This window comes from Lemur catta, chromosome 22, assembly GCF_020740605.2.
Source record: "Lemur catta isolate mLemCat1 chromosome 22, mLemCat1.pri, whole genome shotgun sequence".
Classification (NCBI taxonomy): Eukaryota; Metazoa; Chordata; class Mammalia; order Primates; family Lemuridae; genus Lemur; species Lemur catta.
The window spans coordinates 27,900,736-27,921,899 of NC_059149.1; the positions used below are offsets into that span (position 1 = coordinate 27,900,736).

Consider the following 21,164-nt stretch of genomic DNA (forward strand, 5'->3'; position numbering starts at 1 on the left):
ATTGAGTAGCAAGAAAGACATAAAATTGTGGTCAGGATTACACTCTATTGAAGTGATAAACATTATCTCATGTTGTTACAAGGGATATTAAAGAATTATGGCAGAGATTGGAGACAAAATGGGGAGATGTTCTAAATCCTAGTTGAATGTATGAAGAACTGAATGAATACATGCAATTGTACAGAAATACATAAATGTTGACATACTCACCAATGGAGACTAGATGACTCATATTTTCCAGCATCACATCTTTGTACTGCTTTCTCTGAGATGTGTCAAGCAAGGCCCATTCTTCCTGGGTGAAGTCTATCACTATATCTTCTAAGATCACTGATTCCTAGAACATCACAGACATGCAGGTCTAGATAAAGCATTCCCAGTCCATGTCCAGAGTGGTAAGGTTGAGGTGACAGCACTGAGGAAGGGGGAGTAACATTGTGTATAGAAATATCAAACTGTGTTTGGGGCTCCAGCCAGTTTATTGTCAGTGCTGAGCTGTCACTGTGCTTTTCAAATACATTTACAGAGACAAACACACTCTAAATTCATAAAACTTTATCAGAAAGGGCTATAATAAGAGTTGTTGTAAAATATAACTTGGAAATTTTCCAACAGATTAGTAATTATGACTCCCAGATAGGTAATTATAAAATTTTCACTGGAAAATTCATAATTGAAACTCCTTCCCCATCAATTTCAAGTAACTCTAGATTCATCACAAGGAAACAATAACCATAACTTGTTACTTTTCAACCATGTTTATGGTTAAATTATTCCACTAAATGAACCATAGGTTCCTCATTTACCAAGTTGATTTAACAACCTGATTTGCATTAAAAGATCCAATTAATTAATGTATATTAATGTATGAAGTGTTTCCTACTTAGAAAAGAAGTATTAAACACAGACCATTAGTCTATAATTCATTAAAAATACAGAGAACCTTGAAACAATCTTAAACATTTTTCAGAATTCAACAAGTTTCTTATAGAACTTAGATCTGTGACTGCAGTCTCCCTCAATTTGACCTGAGTCAAGTGTACAAAATAAGAATCAAAGACAGTTCAGCAGCACAAGCCAGGAACCTCTGCACCAGCTGTTCTGAAGGACAGTCCTACTCTGACCATTCCTGAGGCATGAGGCCTTCTATTCTCAATTTTTGCTAGGTCTTTCAAGCAGCAGTTATCAATGTCTCTCTTTTATCTTTATGTTATTTATCTGCTCAAGGGCAAAAGAAGTCTCTTTATTAGTTTTTGTCTATCTCTTTCCTCAAAAAGTTACACAGGGCTTAAATTTTACTCTACCTACTAGACTCCTTCTCATGAATTCACAGCCACAATTAACAAAACAACACTCCCTATACGTTATTCCAGTTACCAAATTTGAAAAAAATGAGATTAATTATAGAGAGAAGTAGTGCGATGGGGACAAGGCTGACAATGAGGATTTTAGGTATTGTCTTTGAAGTTTTCAAAAGTACAAGAATGTTTTATCAAAACTTTAAGTTTGAAATAGAAAAAAAATCTGAAGAAATGATGCTTATGCCTTCTCTAGCCTTAAATGTTCTCATGCTCCCCTCAACCCTGCACGGATCTCGCCCAGGACTTTTCATACTAGATTAAACTCATTTGAGGAGACACCTGCCTCCCTGTTGGACTATAGTTCAAGTGCAAATGGGCATTCCTTAATCATCTGTATGGCCTTCATTTATCACAATCTTAAGCCCATTGCAGCCAATAATATGGTTACTCTGTCAATTATTTCCCAATAAGACCATGGTTTTGATGACAGAAAGAAAATCTCTCTGATCTCTTCTATAAATATACAGTCTTAGTGGAGGCTAGAATAAATTTACATAATTTAGGAATAAGGCTAGTTATAGATAAGTTCATGACCCAGGATACTCATCCTAGAGTTGTGGGGAAATGTCACCGAAGCCCTGATCCTTAATAGCTGTTTATTGCACTTAGAACATGTATCATAATAGGGGAAGCCCGCTCATTTTCTGGCAATACTGGTGCAATTTAAGCAGAAAGAAACATGTCCTACTCACCAGTGGCTGCATTGTCAATGTATGTCACGCAAGTAGTCTACTTCTGGCTTTCCACACACAGATAGTCTAAGCACTAGGCAGGCAAAGCTGAGAATGGAGAAAGAAAACATTAGACTCCAGTCTTGTGCACAATTTCCAGACCAACTTATCGTGAATCCCCAGACTTTAACCTTATTGTGACCCCCACTCCAAAGACAGACTCATGCAGTATACTCTAAAAGATACACACAGAGGAAACTCTTCCTCTCCCAAGGGCAAAAGCAATAAGGCTATGGCTGTGGTTGCCCATAAAGATAGAAACATGTATATCTCACTTGGCCTCACAGCATAGGCAGCAGCCCACCCAGCTAGAAATCCTGACAGCAAGGTCTGTCTGTATGCTGTCAGCTGGTTCATCCAGAATCCCGGACTAAAGTAAATAGTTAAGGCTTATCACCACCAAAGAACACCTGGAAAGGTTAGAAGAGGTGGCCATTTTCTCAAACACACAGGCACCAAGGTAAGGGCTCAAGGATTATGAAAAAATCAGAAAAGTGAGACCACCAAAAGAAACTAATAAATCACAAATAATGGATCACGAGAAAAGGAAGATTGATAAAATGACTAAAAAACCCCTCATAATAATTACCCAGCCACAGGAATAAAAGGAAAAAAATCCCTATGGGAATTATGGAACACCATCAAGAAACCTAAGTTGGCATAATAGGAGTTCCAACAGGAAAAGATAGAGAAATAGGTCCCAAAGCAAATTTAAATGAATATAGCAGAAAATTTCTAAAATCTGGGAAAGGTAACAAGATCTAGCTATAGGAAGCTCAGAGATCTCCAATCAAAGCCAACCAAAAGAGTAATCAAACCATCAAAAATAAAAAAAATAATTCTGAAAGCAGCAAGAAATAAAAAAATGTATATCACATTGAAGGGAGTCCCATTATGGCTATCAGCAGATTTCTCAGCACAAACCCTGAAGGCCAGGAGAGAGTAGAAAAATATATTCCAAGTGCTAAAGGGAAAAATAAACCTGCCACCAAAGAATAGTTTATCTAATAAAGATCTTCTGAAATAAGGGAGAAACAAAACCTTTCCCATTTTCTTTAAAATGGCCAAAAATGGCCTAATGGCCAAAAAATTACACAGATTCACTGTAATCCCGATCAAAATGCCAATGCCATTTTTGACAAATAGACAAATAAAATCCTAAAATGCATATGTTGCCAAAATAGAGCCCAAATAGTCAAATCCTGGGCAAAAAGCACAAAGCTGGAGGCATAACACTATTTGACTTCAAATTATACTACTAGCCTAATCAGCGTGGTATTGATATAAAAACAGACACAGACCAGTGGGAACAGACTATAACCCAGAAATAAATCCATGTATTTTCAGCCAACTGATTTTCAACAAAGATTTCAAGAACATACACTGGGGAAAGAATATCCTCTTCAATAATAGTGCTGGGGAAACTGGACATTCATATGCAGAATAATGACCCCTATCTCCCATCATGTACAAAAGTCAGCTCAAGATGGATTAAAGACTTAATTGTAAGACTTGAAACTATAAAAATACTAGAATAAAACATAGGCCAAAAAATTCAGAATGTTGGCCTAGGCAACGATTTTATGGTTAAGACCTCAAAAGCACAAGCAACAAAACAAAAATTGACAAATAGGACTATATTAAACTAAAAAAACCTCTGCACAACAAATAGAACACAGTTACCAGAGTGAAAAGACAACCTGTTGAATAGGGGAAAATATTTGCAAACTATTCATCTGACAAAGGACTGAAATACAGAATATACTAGGAACTCAAATACAACAGTAAACAATAATAATAATAATGATAATCCCATCAATAAGTGGGCAAAGAACTTGAATAGACATTTCTCAACAGAAGACATACAAACGGTCAAGAGGTATATGGAAGAGTAAAAAATGACCGATATCACTTATCAGAGAAATGCAAATCAAAGCCACAGTGAAATATCGTAGCCCAATCATATTCCTTCGAAGCCCCTGACCATCTGGTCAAACTAATGGCCACAGCCCATGAACTGGTATATAATCTTAGATATGGCTCTTTCTCCTTCCAAGCAAAATGTACAACCAGCTGTCCAAAGTTCACCCATTGAGACTCCCCTGCATCATTGTCCTTTGGGGTGTCCCAAAAAGGAGCTGTAGTACTGTAGCTGTCCAGCACCTGCGTATCATACAGAGCCATCTGTAAACCAAGCGCTAGTCTTCTCTTCCTCTGTCAACCGTAGGGCACTCGCCAGGAGGCCATGGTACCGCTGAGAGAGAGAAAGCAGTGTAGCAGGAGTAAGGGCCATGGGCATTTGGACTACTTCTTTGAGTAACCTACTTGCACCTTAAGGACCTGTTCAGGCCCCATCACATAACCAGTAGTCCCTTCTTTTCTATGGGGGATGTGTTCCAAAACCCCCAGTGGATGCTTCAAACCATGGATAGCATCCAACCCTATATATAATATACTATGCTGGTTTTTCCTGTAATACAGATCTATGATAAAGTTCAATTTATGAGTCAGGTACAGTAAGAGATTAATAACAATGGCTAATAACCTAAGTGACTGATGGGTAGACAGCACGTGCAGCCTGGATAAGCTGTACGAAGGGTTGATTTACATCTCAGATGGGATGGAGCAGGACTGCTGGACGTTTCATCATGCTCAGCAGGTCCAGTCAGCATAATGCCATCAATGCAATGAAATAGGGCCACTTCTTGTAGAAGGGAGAAACAATCAGGATCTCTGCCAACTATATTGTGATGTAGGGCTGGAAAATTAATTCATCCCTGAAGCTGGACAGTGAAGGTGTATTGTGGCCTTGCCAGCTAAAAGCAAACTGCTTCTTTTGGGGGCCTGAAGGACAAATATGGAGAAAAGGACATTTGCCAGATCAGTAGCTGCCTACCAAGTACCAGATGTTTGTTTGCTCAAAAAATGAAACCATTATCTGGTATAGCAGTTGCAATTGGAGCTACCACTTGCTAAACTTACAATAATCCACTGTCATTCTCCAGGGTCAGGCCAAATAGGGGTATTGCGTGGGAAAGTGGTGAGAGTCACCACCCTTGCATCCTTCAAGTCCTTGATGGTGGCATCAATTTCTACAGCCCCCTCCAGGGATGGGCTATTGTTTTTTTTTGGGGGGGGGGAAGCTATTGTTTTTGACTTACTGTTTTCCTCATTTCCTCAGTAGAGGCATCTCTAATGATTTCAATTTGGTCTTTTCCACCAGAATAGCTCTCACTCTACAAGGTAGGGAACCAGTGCGGGGATTCTGCCAGTTGCTATGTCTGTTTCAATCACTGATTGTTGGAACTGGGGAAATGACCATGGGATGGGTTCAGGGATCCACTGGATTCACTGTCAGACCTGAGCTAAAACTCCATTGACTGCATGACCTCCATAAGCTCCTACTCTAACTGGAGGGCCACAGTGACATTTGGGTCTCTTTGATCCAGTGTCAATTTAGAGCCAGTGTCCAGTATTCTTTGAAAGTTTAATTATTTTTCCCACAATACAGTTACTCTGGGAAAAATCTGTAGGTCTTTTTGGAAAAGTTGGGAGAAGGATTTAACAGTATAAATTTTCAGTAGTGTACTGGGGTCCTTCCTAGGGGTGGGGACAATCTGACCCCTCCTTCATTCAAAGAGCTCTGGGTCTATAAACCAGCTCCACTCTGGTAATTGATTGAGGGGCCATGACTCTCTGCTTTTATGATTCAAGCTAGACTGTGTTCACTTGACATGAAAGTTTTCTGCTTTTTCAGATCAAATAAGAATTTAGTAGGCTTCCTTTCTATTTCACTTCTACAAACACAATGATTAGCTAGCCAACACCATAGGTCTACACAAGTCAGACTGTTCTGATTGTTGCTTTGCCTCTGCTGTCCATCACAGTAGCTGACTGAGTGCCACCATTTGGCCCCTGCAACATCCGGGTCCAGTTACTCCCATTGTCTTTAAATTTTCCAATTGAGTGACTGTAGTTCCCACTGTAAGCTCCAGCCTTCAGAGAAGAGCAATCACAGAGCTTTTCAGGGATGCTGAAGTTTCCCTACCACATCTATTTCTCAAAGTATTTGTGAAATGCTTTGTGAACCCTCCCAGCATTTGTGAGTAGGTCCCAATCTCCCCTAGCCTGTGAATCCCTTCCTTTATGGCAAACCAAGAGAGATCAGACATCTACAAATTTCTCACATTGGGCCATCGTTTGATCCACGTTTCAGCCAACCAACCATTTATTTACACATTTCTTAACTCCCTAAGCTGCACCATTAAAAGCAGAATCTCTGCTCAGTGGGCCCAAATCAATAAATTTGGCCTGATTCAACTTTATCTTCATTCTACCATTATCCCACACCCTTAATATCTATACCCACACATATTCCCTGGATTTCTGCTTTTATAAATTGCAAAACTCAAACAGTTCTTTTGGAATGCAGTACACATCCTCATGGGGCATACTTTGTACCTCACCTTTAGGGATCTGTGGGCACTTGAGTCTAGTTATAGGTCAGAAGCAAAGAAGGATGTTAGGTGGGTCCTGAGAAGAGGATCTTTGTCTTGACTGGCAACTGCCTCGGGGGAGGCCACTGCCATTGCCTCAGGCAGTGCAGAGATAATTCCCTCAGACAGAGGTGGGGGTGGGGGTAGGGAGGACACTTCTGACAAACGAGATTCATCAGAATTTAGGAGCTCAATGTCCTCAGTCTCCTCAGGGTCTTTCCACATGTCCCCTTGCCCCCAACTTGCAAGATCTCATTCTTTCCCAAGCAGTGCCCTCACTTAACAGTAGACTCCCTGCAAGGCTGAGAGCTCAACTTTTGCTGTAATTCAGCCAATCACGTGATAAGGACTTGTGTTTGATTTTTAGCAGTTGCAGCCCTGTGGTTACAGGAGAAAATTCTGGCTCATGGCACACACTTACCTTAGGCTACTATGGAGCTGGAGCAAGAAATTTGAATCTCTGAGTTCATCCCTTTATTTCATCACTTTGTCCCATGACATTAGAGAAAACCTACCAACTTCATTATATTCCTTGGTTTTCCACAAATGTTTGAAAGCATCATATAGAGTTACCAAGTTTCCTGACTTTTATAAGTGGATGATTAGGAGTATCAGATATTTTACATATGTCCATAAACAGTCCATACCATGGATTCTCAGTGCTCTCTATACAGTCCTGGCTAGTGCCATGGCTCACGCCTGTAATCCCAGCACTCTGGGAGGCTAAGGAGGGAGGATTGCTTAAGCTCAGGAGTTTGAGACCAGCCTGAGCAAGAGCAAGACCCCATCTCTACTAAAAACAGAAAAATTAGCCAGGCGTGGTGGCGTGCAGCCTGTAGTCCCAGCTACTTGGGAGGCTGAGGCAGGAGGATTGCTTGAGCCCAGGAGTTGGAAGTTGCAATAAGCTATGATGATGCCACCGCACTCTACCTGGGGTGACAGAGTGAGACTCTGTCTCAAAAAAAAAAAATTATAGTCCCTAGCATTTGTAGGTCTAATCAAATCAGAGAACCAATTCGAAACTCCAAGACCAATTAAGGAAATTAATCCTTAAAATTCTACTCCTCTAGAATCACTGTTGGTACAAAAATCTGCATTAGCCAGCATTCTCCAGAAAGACAGAATCAATAGGTTAGACAGACAGACAGACAGACAGATAAATGGCTCACGTGATTATGGAAGCTGAAAAGTCCCAGGAGAAGTTGTCTGCAAGCTGGAGGCCCTGGAATGCCAGTAGGATGTCTCAGCCCAAGTCCCAAAGCCTCAGAACCAGGGAAGCCTGTGGTGTGATTCTAGTTTGAGGCTTATGGTCTGAGAATTTTGTGGGGTGGAGACTGCTGGTGTAAGTCCTGGAGTCCCAAGGCCAGAGAGCCTGGAGCAGAAGCCTGTCCGAGGGCAGAAGTAAAAGTGTTCCAGCTCTAGCAGAGTGAGAGAGACAGGAAATCCTTTCCTTTTTTTGTTCTATATGTGCCCCCAGCCAATTAGATTATGCCAACCCACATTGAGGGTGGATCTTCCTGAATTAATCCGCTTACTCACATGCCAGTTTTCTCTAAAGACACCCTCACAGACACACCCGAATTAATACTCTACCAGTTCTCTAGCTATTACTTAATCCAGTCAAGGTGACTCCTAAAATTAACCATCCCGCTCCATGTACCTGCCTCTTCCATGACTACACTTAACTGCATGTGACAGAGATATAGATCCCTGTCTAAACACAAAATCAGTACTCCTTGTGGCTTTCAACGATGCCTGTCAACTCTACAACACTACAATGTTTTGCTATATAAATTATTCTTCTGTGTCCCATAAATATTTCAAGTATCTCCTGCCTTTTGCATCTCACACATCCTCAACTACTTTACTCTTATTTTCAGCATATGAGATTACCTCTGATTAAAGAAGATTGGATTAGTTAGCTAAGGCTTCCAAAACAAAGTACTGCAGACTGGGTAGTTTAAACAGAAACTTTTCCCCCAATTCTGGAGGCCAGAAGTGCAGGATGAAGGGGTTAATACGGTTAGGATCTTCTGAAGATTCTCTCCGTAGCTTGTAGGTGGTAGTCTTCTTCCTGTGTCTTCACATGGTCTACCCTCTGTACAAGTTTGTGCCCTAATTTTCTCTTATAAAGACAACAATCAATTAATCAATATGGCATTAGGGCCCACCCTAATGATGTCAATTTAAGCTAATTTCTTTTTTGAAGACCCTCTCTGCAAATGCAGTCACATTCTGAGGTACAGTGGGGTAGGACTGCAACTTATGAACTTAAGGGGCACAATTCAGCCTGTAACACAGATGAAGTACATCTGTAACAAAATAACTAAGTTTATCACCTTAATATCTAAAAATATTCCTACATTCATCCCCATTTGTTCCTCCTCTCCTATTAAACTGAAGAGTCATGTTGTGCCTGGCTAAGTCCAAATGCTTCTATTGAATCCCTTTCTCTCCTATTGTGTCAGGGACTTTATTATTTATGAATAAAATCTCCTGTAATAGGAATCTCTCCGTGTTTTCAAAATCAACATTTTCATCATTCCAGGTCATTATGTATATTTTATCTTGAAACAAAAATCTCTTCTGATTATGTTGTCAAGTTGTTCTCCTAACCTTTAACAATGGAGATGCAGTTTCCTCATATTCCCTTCACCTTTTGACTTGTGAATACCACCAGCGAATTTTTTTGTAAATAAATCTTAACATCACCAATTGTCTCCCCAAATACTTGGAAACAAAGAAAATAAAACCATGACCTCATTTGCAAAACCAATTGTTTCTTAGGCTTCTCTGACATTTCACACAATCACTACTTCCACCATGCTTTCTGCATCTGAGTCCTCAAGACTCTTGGAAAGTCTCTAGAGTCAATCTAATCCCCTATTTTCCTCTTTTCACACAGGGACTTAATAGGCTCACATTTACTCAGTTGCTTCAGTTTTGTACTTTGCTGTCTGTAACTTGAAAGTGACCAAACTTTTCTGGATCCCATTTCTGAGCTATCATCTCTGCTGACAAATTTACATGCACCTACGATGAACTGTATCTTAGGATATTACCTCCACGTCTCTCTCCTCCATGTGTAAAAATCACTACTTCACTCTCCAGCTATAGTTAATGGCTCCACCAGACACCCAACGATTGATATTTCATATGCCCTCACAAAACCAACAACACTGCTGTTATGTCTACAGGGCACTATTACTATCCTTCATTCCTAGACCAATCCACACAAACACACTTCCGACCCCATACAAATTTTATTTTGGTTTTAGTTTAAATGTCAGTTTCACAGAGGTACCTTCACTGAACTCCAACCAAAATTAGCCATTTCTCTCACCTTTGCCCTGACTGAATTAGAACTCTACTATTCTTTGAAGCCATTCATCTAATTTTCCATTTTGATGTGGGTGTTTTCTCAGATGCCCAGTGTGCAGGAGTCTCTCAACCAGTTTCTGGATTTTTCTCAGAAAGAATTGATCTGTGTGTAGCTGTTTATTCATAGTGTCTGTCGAAGGAGGACGAATCCGGGGCCTTCTGTCTCACCATCTTGCTGACGTCACTCCTAAAACTGTGTCGGTATTTCTTAAATCTCATCTGCTTCACTCATTTCTTACCTCTCTGTCACCTGAAGATATTTGATTAATATGGGCACATGTCTCACTTTTTATGTCTTTTTAGTTCTTTCTTAGAGAACTGTATATCTTGCCTTATATGTTGTGAATACACTGTGTTATTTCTATTTGCTTTAGAGGCACCCAGAGTTAGGAGGATCACATAGGTGATCTAGTCGATTATAATAACTTTGTTTTACAGTTGAAGAAAGAAAGACCCAGAGAAGGGAGGGTCACCTACTAATTAGAAGAAGGGGTGAGGACAGATTTACAACCCTGTGTCTTGAAGCTCATTCCACTTTTCCAGGTTTGCTCTCTGTGGACACACTTTCTATCTCAGAACATGCATGCTGGCCACCTTTGTTTTAATGCCTTGAAGTAATTACTCCATCCCGTATATTATAAATGGTGGGTATGTACAAAGTACCAACCAGAACCTTTAGTGTTGTTGTATAATGACAACGGCACTGTAAAGCGAAATCATCAGTTGGATGTGGTGGCACCTTTCCCCCTGACTTTACTAGGAAGTCTGTACAAGGGAAACAGTACAACATAACCTGCACGTGGGATGCCGTGGGAAGAACACAGGAGTAGAAGTTAAGATATTAACATGTATTTTCGGCACTGACAACCAGCTCATGCTGTCATATTGGACTTCACTCAGGTGGGTGGGGGGCCGGGAGAGCAATCATAAATGTCTTCTGTGTAAAATGACAAAATTAGACTGGATCATCTACAAGGTTTCTTCCAGCTTTGACACTGAATGATTCCGTGGTGTCTGCGGATAGCTTAGCCTCACTACTATTCCTAAAACCCTATGGATTATATTGCTTACAACACTCATTTCTTAAAGAACATATTAACCCCTTGAAAATTAAAAAAAATCATTTTAAAGTTAATTTGCAAAGTGTTTATGACGTGTTACAGAGAAGCTCTTCATGAAGTTAGCTTATTTCCAGCCATTGGGGTAGAGATTCATGCCAACACATCATTTGTTTCAAATCCCCGTGTTTATTGTGAAGGTATAGTTTATGTGTAAATGTGGATGTGTGTGTGTGTGTTCATTCTTGTGCTGAATTGTCAAATCTATGCAATTACCACAGGCAGGTACTCACCTCCACAATCCAGGTACAAAACAGTTCCATCAGCACAAAAAGTTCTCTGATCCCCCTAGCTCTTGGCGATCACTCATGTTTCCTGTCTGTATAGTTTTGTTTTTCCCAGAATGTCATATAAGTGGAATCACATGATATATAATTTTTTTTAAAGTCTGGCTAGCTTCATCTAGTATAATTCCAACACGTTGTGCACGTCAGTGGTACATCTCTATTAACTGCTGAGTAGCTCACCACCGTCTTGCTGATCCATGTGTATTCATCCGTGTCCCTGTCGAGGGGCATTTGGGTTGCTTCCAGGTTTTGACAATTAAAAATAAAGCTGCTAGAAACGTGTCTATAGATTTTTGTGTGAATATGGTTTTTATTCCATTTGGGTAAACATGTACCAGAGGGATTGCTAGGTTATATGCTAAGTAGATGTTTAACTTTATTAGAAATTGCCAAACTTTATTTCAAAGTGGCTGCATCATTTTACATTTCCACCAAAAGATGTTACAGAGTTCTAGTTGTTCCACACCCTCTCAAGCACTTGATATTTTATTATTGTTTTTTAAATTACTTATTACTGACTTTCAATACATTTATTAGTGATTCTAATATTGTGTAGTGGTATCTCATTGTGGCAGCGCGTATTTATTAATAGTTTTGTTTCTTACAAGGTGTTTGTTTGTTTGATGGAAATACTTCCCCACAATTTTCACAGTTGGTCCTAGTTCTTCTGTTTTTTAGGGTAACAAAAACATCTAATAACTTCACTGAGTCAAATGATATATAGGGTGATTTTTACAGAATCATTTAATTGAAGACTTAATAGGCTCCTAGACAGTGGAAACTATGTCTTATTTGTCTATGTGGCTGCAATGCCTGATGGATGAAAATCATCACCGTTACCGTGGCCACTGTCACCCTCATTTTCCTCCCCTTATAAGACCACCACTAAGCCAGCACTGCTGTTTCCTCTGTGTCTACTCTATACACTTCACCATACTGTAGGGCCTTCGTTCCTCAGGAAAACATAAACAAATATCTGATTTCAAGTGCATTGATATTGTCTGTTCCTCCTTGAACATACTTGGGCAGGAGTTTTAGAAACTGGCCTGTTCTTTCATGTTTCCAGTTATTTCCTTGGACAAAGGTAGGGAGTCTTGCTCAGAGCAGCTTCAAGGCAGGTCTGGGCAGGATAGTTGTTACCCCTAGTCCCTGCTCCCACCTTGAATGTGAAAGGGCCACTTGGTCTCAGGGTCAGCTCAGATCCCTGGTGTGGTGTCTATTTGAGAAGACCAGGGGTTGGATAAAAAAAGAGGCAGAGCCAAGACTTGGAATAGACTCACAGGGACAGAGTCGAGCCCGGAGAACCGCAGAACTGAGGACAATGGGTTGGTTTTCCAGGAGAGCCTTTCAGGTAGGCCTGCATCACCCCACTTTGCCAGAGCCACGGAGCTATCCCGTGGCTCTCTCTTGCCAGTGTCTTAGAATCACCGGCTTGGAGAATAAGCAGAGGAGTTTCAGAGACAAAGAATTATCAGGAAAATGCCCCATTTTCTATCATGCAGACCCTGTAGTTCCAGACACCTACAAAGCCCCTGAGTGCACTTCACATATGTCCATCTTTATCTGACCCAGCACCTGGCCACACAGTCTGGGGGACATGTGACGGGGTCACATGTGCGGAGGTCACGTGACTGCAGTTCTCTCCAGCATTGGCTCTTCCGGTTTCTCACGGGGCCCCTTCTCAGAGTACAGATATTGGAGATTTTGTCCAGTGGTAGGATTCCCTCAAGCTCTCAGGTTCTATAAACTTACCAAGACTTATACAGCCTTTTTGTGCTCACTGGTGAGACTTGTTTCAAAAAGAGTGAAATGAAAAAAAAAAGCAGTGATGAATGAGAATGCTAATAGTCCTTATGGGTCAAGGTGTCCGTAGAGACAGGCAGGAGGTGGCTTTGTTGTGGCCAGCAGCTCACCAGGGCCAGTGGAATATACTTGCTTGGATAATGAGGACCTTTGTATACCTGAGTCAGGATCACCAGGGACAGAGGTGACTTGTGCGAGCAGAATGGCTTTCGTGAGAGGACAGAGAGTCCTTATTATTCTGGGCATCCAGTTCTCCAGAAGAATGGAAGTGGGCAGTTTTGAGTAGAAATAATTGTCAAATGGGAACATGAACTACCAATATATGGGCAACAGAATAGAGGTTTATCAACAACAATCCTTCAGTTTAAGTGATGTAGGCTAGGTTGCATTTTGTCTGGGAAACCTCCCTAGACTCCAGTAACTCGTCATAGTTACTTGCTCCCTCCACACCTGTTCTAAATTCCCACGGGTCTCAGATAAGGTTGTAGAACTTGCCACGCTGCTCGTGAGTTTGCTGGGCATATATCTGTCTCCCCCACTAAAGTCTGGGCTCTGTTTCTTGAGTTAAGCAAGCAAGCGAGCCCTTTAGCCATTCCGTATCAACACTCCTCTTCAAATGGTAAAGGACAACGCAGTAAAATGCCACTAGACACAAAGCCAGGAATTCTGGATTTGCGTTCTGATTCTCTATTTCTGCCACTAACTGAGGTGTGGCACAGAGACCAGTGCTCATATATGAATCTCAGATGCTCTTCTGTTCAATGACCAATAGCTCTCAAACATTACTGTGCAGGAGACTTAATTGGAAAAGCTGTTTAAAAATTCAGACTCTTGCTAGGCGTGGTAGTTCACACCTGTAATCCTAGCACTTTGGGAGCCCAAGGTGGGAGGATCGCTTGAGGCTAGGAGTTCAAGATCAGCCTGAGCAATACAGCAAGGCCCTGTCTCTACAAAAAAAAATAAAAATAAAAATCATATTTGTTTTATCTATTTATTCACTCACTCACTTGATCAGTCAACAAAAATATTAATAGGCCCTGTTCCAGGAACTGGGGGTGCAAAGGTGAACAAGACATAGTGCCTGTCCTGGAGAAGTTCACGACCTAGGGAGGGTATCTCCCTGTAGCATCAGACACTGGAATGACGCAACTGCAGAGAATCCAAAATCTGGAGGTCAAAGAGAAGATTCAGAGAGGTTTCCCCACTGATACCACAGCCAGAGTATCTTCACCTCTTTCATTCTTGTAGCTGCTGCTTAGATTTTAAGACGTCTTCTTTTGCAGCAAAATGGTATTAATTCCGCTCTACAGCCCCCAATCTGGTCTTCAAAGGTGAGGCATTCAGCTTCACAGTGACCTGTCAGTTTCCTACAAAGCAGTTTTCTTTGAATTTCTCCCCTGGCTAGGTGAAAAAAGCAATTAGTCTTTAGTTATCTATTAATTAGTTACTGGAGGACAAAATTACATCACCCAGGAAAAATTCAAAATTCCCCAAGACCAAATCTCCTTGAGTCGCAGGGTATGAGCCTAGGGATCAGAAAAAGCAGACATTACCTGAATAGTCACGTCTGAGCTCAGACCCCAACACAGCATAATCAATGTCCTCATTGGATAGCCAATTAGGTAAAACAAAAAAGAGTTCCCTCTGCCAAAATTGTATCTATGTTATATAGAAACAGAATGTTTCTTCCTGGGAGGGTGGCAAAATACTTTCTAATTCCAATAAACAACTATTTCTAACAAGCTATTTTTTTCATATCTCCAAATTAATAGTTTATGATATTTAGCAAAAGTTACACACTGTGTTATTACATTATAGGCAGATCTATGACAGACAGTGTACCTCGGCATATGGATTTGGAGTTTCACAGTCTTAGGTGGAAACAAAAAAGCAACATGGTGCTAGTCCTGTCACTCTGCTCTGCAGAGAACATGAATGTGGTCATGCGTGTAGCTCTGGCAAAGAAATTTAGAGGGGTGTAGGCAATGTGCATTCATTCAGAACAGAGCCTAAGTTGAAGAGAGTAAACATATTACAAAAAAGGAGTTTTGTTTTACATTGGCAATATATTAATATATTCTTAGGAGAAATAGGAGGAGAAATAATTGAAAGAGATGTCAGTTAGTCTCAAAAGGAGCAATGCCTATTCTTGGAGAGAACAACTTTGGGAGGAAAGGGTGCATATCACTGGCCACATATCTGAATTATTACCATGTGGAAGAGATGTTGGGTTTGTTAATGTCGAAGTTAGGGCTGAGACCAGTGGAAAGAAATTGCAAGGATTTCTGCTTAAAGTAAGGGAAAAAATTTAAATAAGCTGAAGTAGAGCTGAGGATATTGTGAGTTACAGATCACTGAAATTTATCAGGCATCTGGACAATCAACTAACATGGAATATATATATATAATGTGTTCAAATACTGAATCGGAGCAGAGAATAAGAAAAATAAGAAAAGAACAAATTACAATACAGTGATAATGACATTTAACTCTGACATGTATGTGCCTGGCACTATCCAAGCAGTTATATGAAGAAAGAAATTGTTAAATTGTCTCCAAACAGTCATTTTCTTTCCCTTCAGAGTTTTAGTAGTAGAACCTCTGGGTTTAGCTGGACACATGGATACTTAAAATGTCAGCACCTAGTTTCTGTATGGCCACAGGAGTAAGTTTGGACAAATGAAATAGGAGTGGAAAAATGTGAGCTGCTCCTATGTAATCTTTTAAATCTTGATTAAGGGGAGTAGAGAAGACAGCTTAAAATGAGTTCCTCTGGCCTGGAACATTGTCTGACGTCTGTAGAAAGAAACTCAGGGCAGAAACTAAGGAATCAATTTTACAAGTGAGACTTGTAGAATTAGGGGGGCATTATTATCAAACACGGGGGCATTATTCCTGGGTTTAGTTCTTTATTATATTTTTTCTCTTTGTTTTTTAAAAACTTTTATTTTTCTATTTATATTATTTTTTTTTTTATCACTGGCACATATGTAGAGCAAAGTTCTGTTCTTTAGTTCAAGTCCTGTCTATTTTCAAAGGTGCAAGGCAAATACTACTTCTCCAAAAGCCTTTCGGAATCTCCCAGTGAGAACCGAGCTGCCCGTTTTCTTTGTACTCTGCTTCTTTTGTGTCATTTATGAAAATTGTTTCCTATTACAGTTACTCGTCATCCTCCAATCCTGACCATTCACTTATTTATAGATTTTAAATTTATTAAATGCTTATTTGCAATTTTGGGCAATCTATTTTTGAACAACACAGAAATAATAGACTAATACATTTAAAGAAAATTAAGGCCAGGGACCATGCTTTAATTATATTTTTACTTCTTCCTTTTACCTGCCTTTAATATAGCAGCTAGAGCAATTTCTCATAAGTGGCAAGCGCACATTTGATATCTATTTGTTTGCTAGGACTGTTGAGGCTGGAATGTGTAATAAATATGTGTAGAAATTCAGGAAGCCAGGAGGAAATGAACAGGGTGCTTTATGATGCACGTAGAGCCTCTAAGAAGGAAAGTCTTCGTAACAGAAGAAAGGAAAGTAGTTGAGAAAGTAGGGACACAAAAGTTTCTTAGAAGTAGAGTCATGATTATATTGAGCAAAGAGACACCAGTTCAAGGGACTTAAAGACTGAAGAGCACCCCAATTGCAATGTTAGTGGTTTCAGTGATGTAATTTTCCATCAGTGTGTTAGAGCCAGAAAGAAAGTCTGAAATAATCTATTGATGAGAGATTTGGACCAACTACACAGACATGAAAAAAATAACTGTTTAAAGAAACTATTAATGTAACTTTCATTTAATTTAGGCTACAAAAGGTATACTTCTCTAAATTAACATAAGCCATTTGCCTCTGATTTTTTTTTTCTCATTTTGAAGCAATCACTTTAACATATGCTGAAGCTGGGTTGAAGATTACAAAAGGAGAAAAGAAATCTAAAAGTAAAATAAGTCTGAACCTCTTGGTAGAGCTATTAGGAAATGAAATAGACACACTTATGGTTGGAGACAATCTGGGTCAGTGTAGTGCCATTGTTTTATGTCTGGGCTCAGGAAAAGATTTCCAGTGACTGGTTGGCCTGGGACATTTATGGGACTCCGGGATGAATCATGAGCTGTTGTAAAAGTTGAGCTTTCTTCTCAAAAGACAGACCCTGTACAGGTTGCTATCCTTACCTCTGTAAAGATTTCCCTCTTACCTGGGACAGTTTGAACAAGAAGAACAAGAGCAGCAAACATTAAGAAAAAGATTCTCATGGCTCCAGGTATCAGTGGAGAGGTGGCAAAGAAGGCGCATTAGCTAGAATCCAGCTCTTTATCAGGGGAAGTTGACTGAAACACACACTACTGCTCCAAAAGGGTGAGAAGTCAACTTTGGTTTGTGATGTTCATTAAGAAGGTGCTGTTTTCCATGCTTCATTGAACAATGTGTGGGCTGACAGATCATATTTTACCTAAATCACATTTATGGGACAGTAAAGCAGAGAACGCTGCCTTCCTGCCTGGAATACTCTATCCTGTGTCTCTGCCCAGACTTCTCCTATTTTTTCCTGCAAGCCCCGTCGTACGTACCACCATGTCCACAAGTTCTGTAATTGCCACCTTTTTCTCCTTAGCTAATATTTACATACAACTTACTCTTTTATAAAATTTATTTAGCAGTTATTAATTGGTGGCTGGTGCAATTGCTTTGCAGAAGTTATCCTATATAAAACAATGTATCTCCCTAGTTGGACTGCAGGCTCCATAGAGGAAAACAACTTGCCTCTCGTCCTTCTTTTCCTTTCATTCCTCACAGCAGTGCTTTGCCACAATAGGTTCTCAAAATATATGTGGTGTTTGATTTATTCATTGGAAGTTGTCCAGTTAAGGACATTCATGAATAGTCAAGCAATTAAATGGATTATTATTAAATGTTCAAAGTTTATACAGATGTAACATACTATTAAGCACAATGACATTATATTAAATATAACCGTATTTCGTATTTCATGGAAATAGCATTCATTGAATAAGCGTGTTAGGCAACTACCATGTGTACTTAAGCTGTGCAGGTATGTGTTACTAAGAACTTTGAATTTTGTCCTAATATCAGAGGAAAGTTATTGAAGGATTTTAAGTAGGGGAGTTATCTGAAAGACTACAAACCAAGTTAATGGTTTTGTTTCCAGTGAGCTTCCAATAGACCAATCCTCCCATTAATAACAAGTAAGACTATGGGGGGGGGGGAAGAACTACCTGAAGGTTGAAATAAAAGCAGGTATATTTTGGAGGTAAAACTTGTTTAAAAGGACAAACATGGAGTGAGTTCTCTGTGATTTCAATGTGACATGAAGAAGCTAAAGCTAAAAATAAATTCTACCATCTTTCTGAACTTTGGACACAGGAGTGGCCATAGCCACTGAAAAATACTGAAAGGGACACACAGAGAAAGTGGGCTCCAGGTTCTTTGCACAAACTCTGTCCCTGACTCTTGCTAACCCATGTACCACACACACACAGGGCTAACACAAAGCAACCTAGTTAAAAACAAAAGCAACAAACGAACAGGAAGATTTGAGCTCCTGCCCATCACAGACATGACCGTGTTTGCAATTTGAATTTAACTGAGTTAGTTTTCTATTAAAACAAAACAAAACAAACAAACAAAAAAAACCAACAAGCTTCAGAGAAACATAACAGTATTCAAATTCCCTTCAACATATCAGTCACAACTTAGATGCTGAAATGATCAGACAAGGACTTTAATACACTCATTTAATTTTTTTAGCACACCCATTTTAACATTCTCCAAGTGGTAAAGGAAATTCCCTTGAAATAAGTTTTTTTTTAAAAATGTAAAATCCCATCAGAAAATAGGAAATATAAATAAATTGTGAAACTAAAAAACATAACACCTGAAAAAATTGACTGACTAGATTTGATAAAGTAGTGAATAGGATAGGATAATGACTCAGTAAATCAGTAAAAATTATACAATATGAGGATCAAAGTGGCAAAATGATTTAAAAAACAGGCCATCAAGGCTACTATAGTAAATATATAGTAAATAGGTAATTGGAATCCCAGAATGAGGCAAGAAACAGAATAGAGCAAAAAGTAATTCAAGAAAAAATTTCTGAAAACTCCCAAATTTGGTGAAAGACATAAATTTTGAAAACCAGAAGCTCATCAAACCCTAGAGAGCATAAATGCCATGCTTAGGTGCATCACAGTCAAACTTTTGAAATCCAAACAAAAAGAGAAAGTCTTGAAAGCATCCAGAGAAAAGTAACGCATTCTGTCCAGAAGAACAACTGAAACACCACTAACTTCTCACCAGAAAATTAAAGGTCAGATAAAAACAGAACAACACCCTAACGTGCTAAAGGAAAACAACAATAACAACAAAACAAACAAAAAACTGCCAGCCTCAATTCAGTATTCAGAAAAAAATATTCTTCAAAAATCAAGGAAATATAAAGACATTTTCAAAGAAAACTAAAAGAATTTTTCTCCAGCAGAAATTCCCTACAAGAACAGTTAGAGGAAATTCTTCAGGCTGAAAAGAAATTATACCAGATAAAAACTTAGACTTTCAGCTAGACTAAAAACTATAATAAAAAATAAGTATCTGAGTAAAAATAAAATAATATTTTGCCTCTTAATTTATTTCAAATTATGACCGAGCATGGTGGCTCATGCCTGTAATCCTAGCACTCTGAGAGGCCGAGGTGGGAGGGTCCACTGAGCTCAGGAGTTCGAGACCAGCCTCAGCAAGCATGAAACCCCATCTCTACTAAACAATAGAAAAAGTTAGCCGAGTGTGGTGGTGCACGCCTGCAGTCCCAGCTGCTTGGGAGGCTGAGGCAGGAGTGGTTCATGCATGTCTGTGAGGTCTAATTGGTTTGTAGTGTTATTTAAATCTTATATTTTATAAGGAGCCATGGAACAGGGAATGCTAGGCAGCCCTTAGCTGCTGGCGCTGTTTGGGTTGGCTCCTGGCCACACAAGTTTGGAAGAGGATCTCTGGCCTCAGATGAGATCATAGCCCCTGTCAATACTGTCATTTCAGTCCTGTGAAATCCTGAGCAGAGACTGTAAACACATCACACACAGACTTCTGAGCTGAGGGATTGGTGAGACCATATGTGTGGTTTTAAGCTGCTAAGTCCATGCTTCTTTATTATACAGTGAAAGAAATGACTACAGCAGCATTCTAAGGTGAATCTCTTTTGGTGGTAAATTTATGTCTTCTCTCAAGGCTCCTGAGCAGGCCACAGCATTTTTCAATTTCCTGAATGGTTAATATTCTTTCTAGTTGATTTCTTATGAATTTACCTCAACTCCTCTCTTCCCAGGTCTACACCTTTAAAACTATTTTATGCTGAGTCTCTTTGCCCTAACATATCACATCCTAGGGTACTTTTCCTTTAGGATGATTTCAACCCAGTGACCTCATGTAGCATCCATCTGGTCTATGGGAATCATACCCCTTGTCATGCTTAACATACCACTGTGGCTACTCCCGCTGCTGCCTGCTTCTTCTCCTGCCATCCCGGGCAGCCCTAGTCATGCCTTTCTGCCTGTAGATATTTTCTGGATGCATCAGACATGATGTACCACCATGCTGAAATTTCCAAGTAGCCTTCCTGAAGCCCATCCCATAAGGCTTGGTGTGAAAGTGATGTTTTTCTCATGCTTCCCCGTGAGAGGCAGAGTGAAGTCACAATCACAGCACATCAACACAGTGTGCAAAGAAATCTTGATCCCTGGCTTCTTTAGCTTTTTTCTACACCTTCAAGTAGGCATAGAAGGTAAGTGTCTCAAGATACTTTTCGTGGTCAACTTCGTTGCTAATCCTGCATTTGTGATCTGGTTCCTCCATTGGGAATTCGGGAATTAATGTTAATGTTTTCTCTTGCATCTTTTGGGGCTTTGGCCAAAACTGACCGATCGATCTTGCTGTATACGCATTGCCATTCCCTTTCAGATATTGTGAGGAAG

The 21,164-nt window shown here is 39.8% G+C and overlaps 1 protein-coding gene across 1 annotated transcript; it reads right to left on the minus strand.

The window, feature by feature from the left end:
* Positions 1-14,154: 14,154 nt before the first annotated feature.
* Positions 14,155-17,471, minus strand: DEFB107B (defensin beta 107B). Its single transcript, XM_045535633.1, has 2 exons — positions 17,378-17,471; positions 14,155-14,578 (listed from the first exon to the last, which is right to left on the minus strand). Exons 1-2 carry the CDS (start codon positions 17,433-17,435, stop codon positions 14,433-14,435), a joined length of 204 nt encoding a protein of 67 aa, XP_045391589.1. The 5' UTR covers positions 17,436-17,471; the 3' UTR covers positions 14,155-14,432.
* Positions 17,472-21,164: the final 3,693 nt, after the last annotated feature.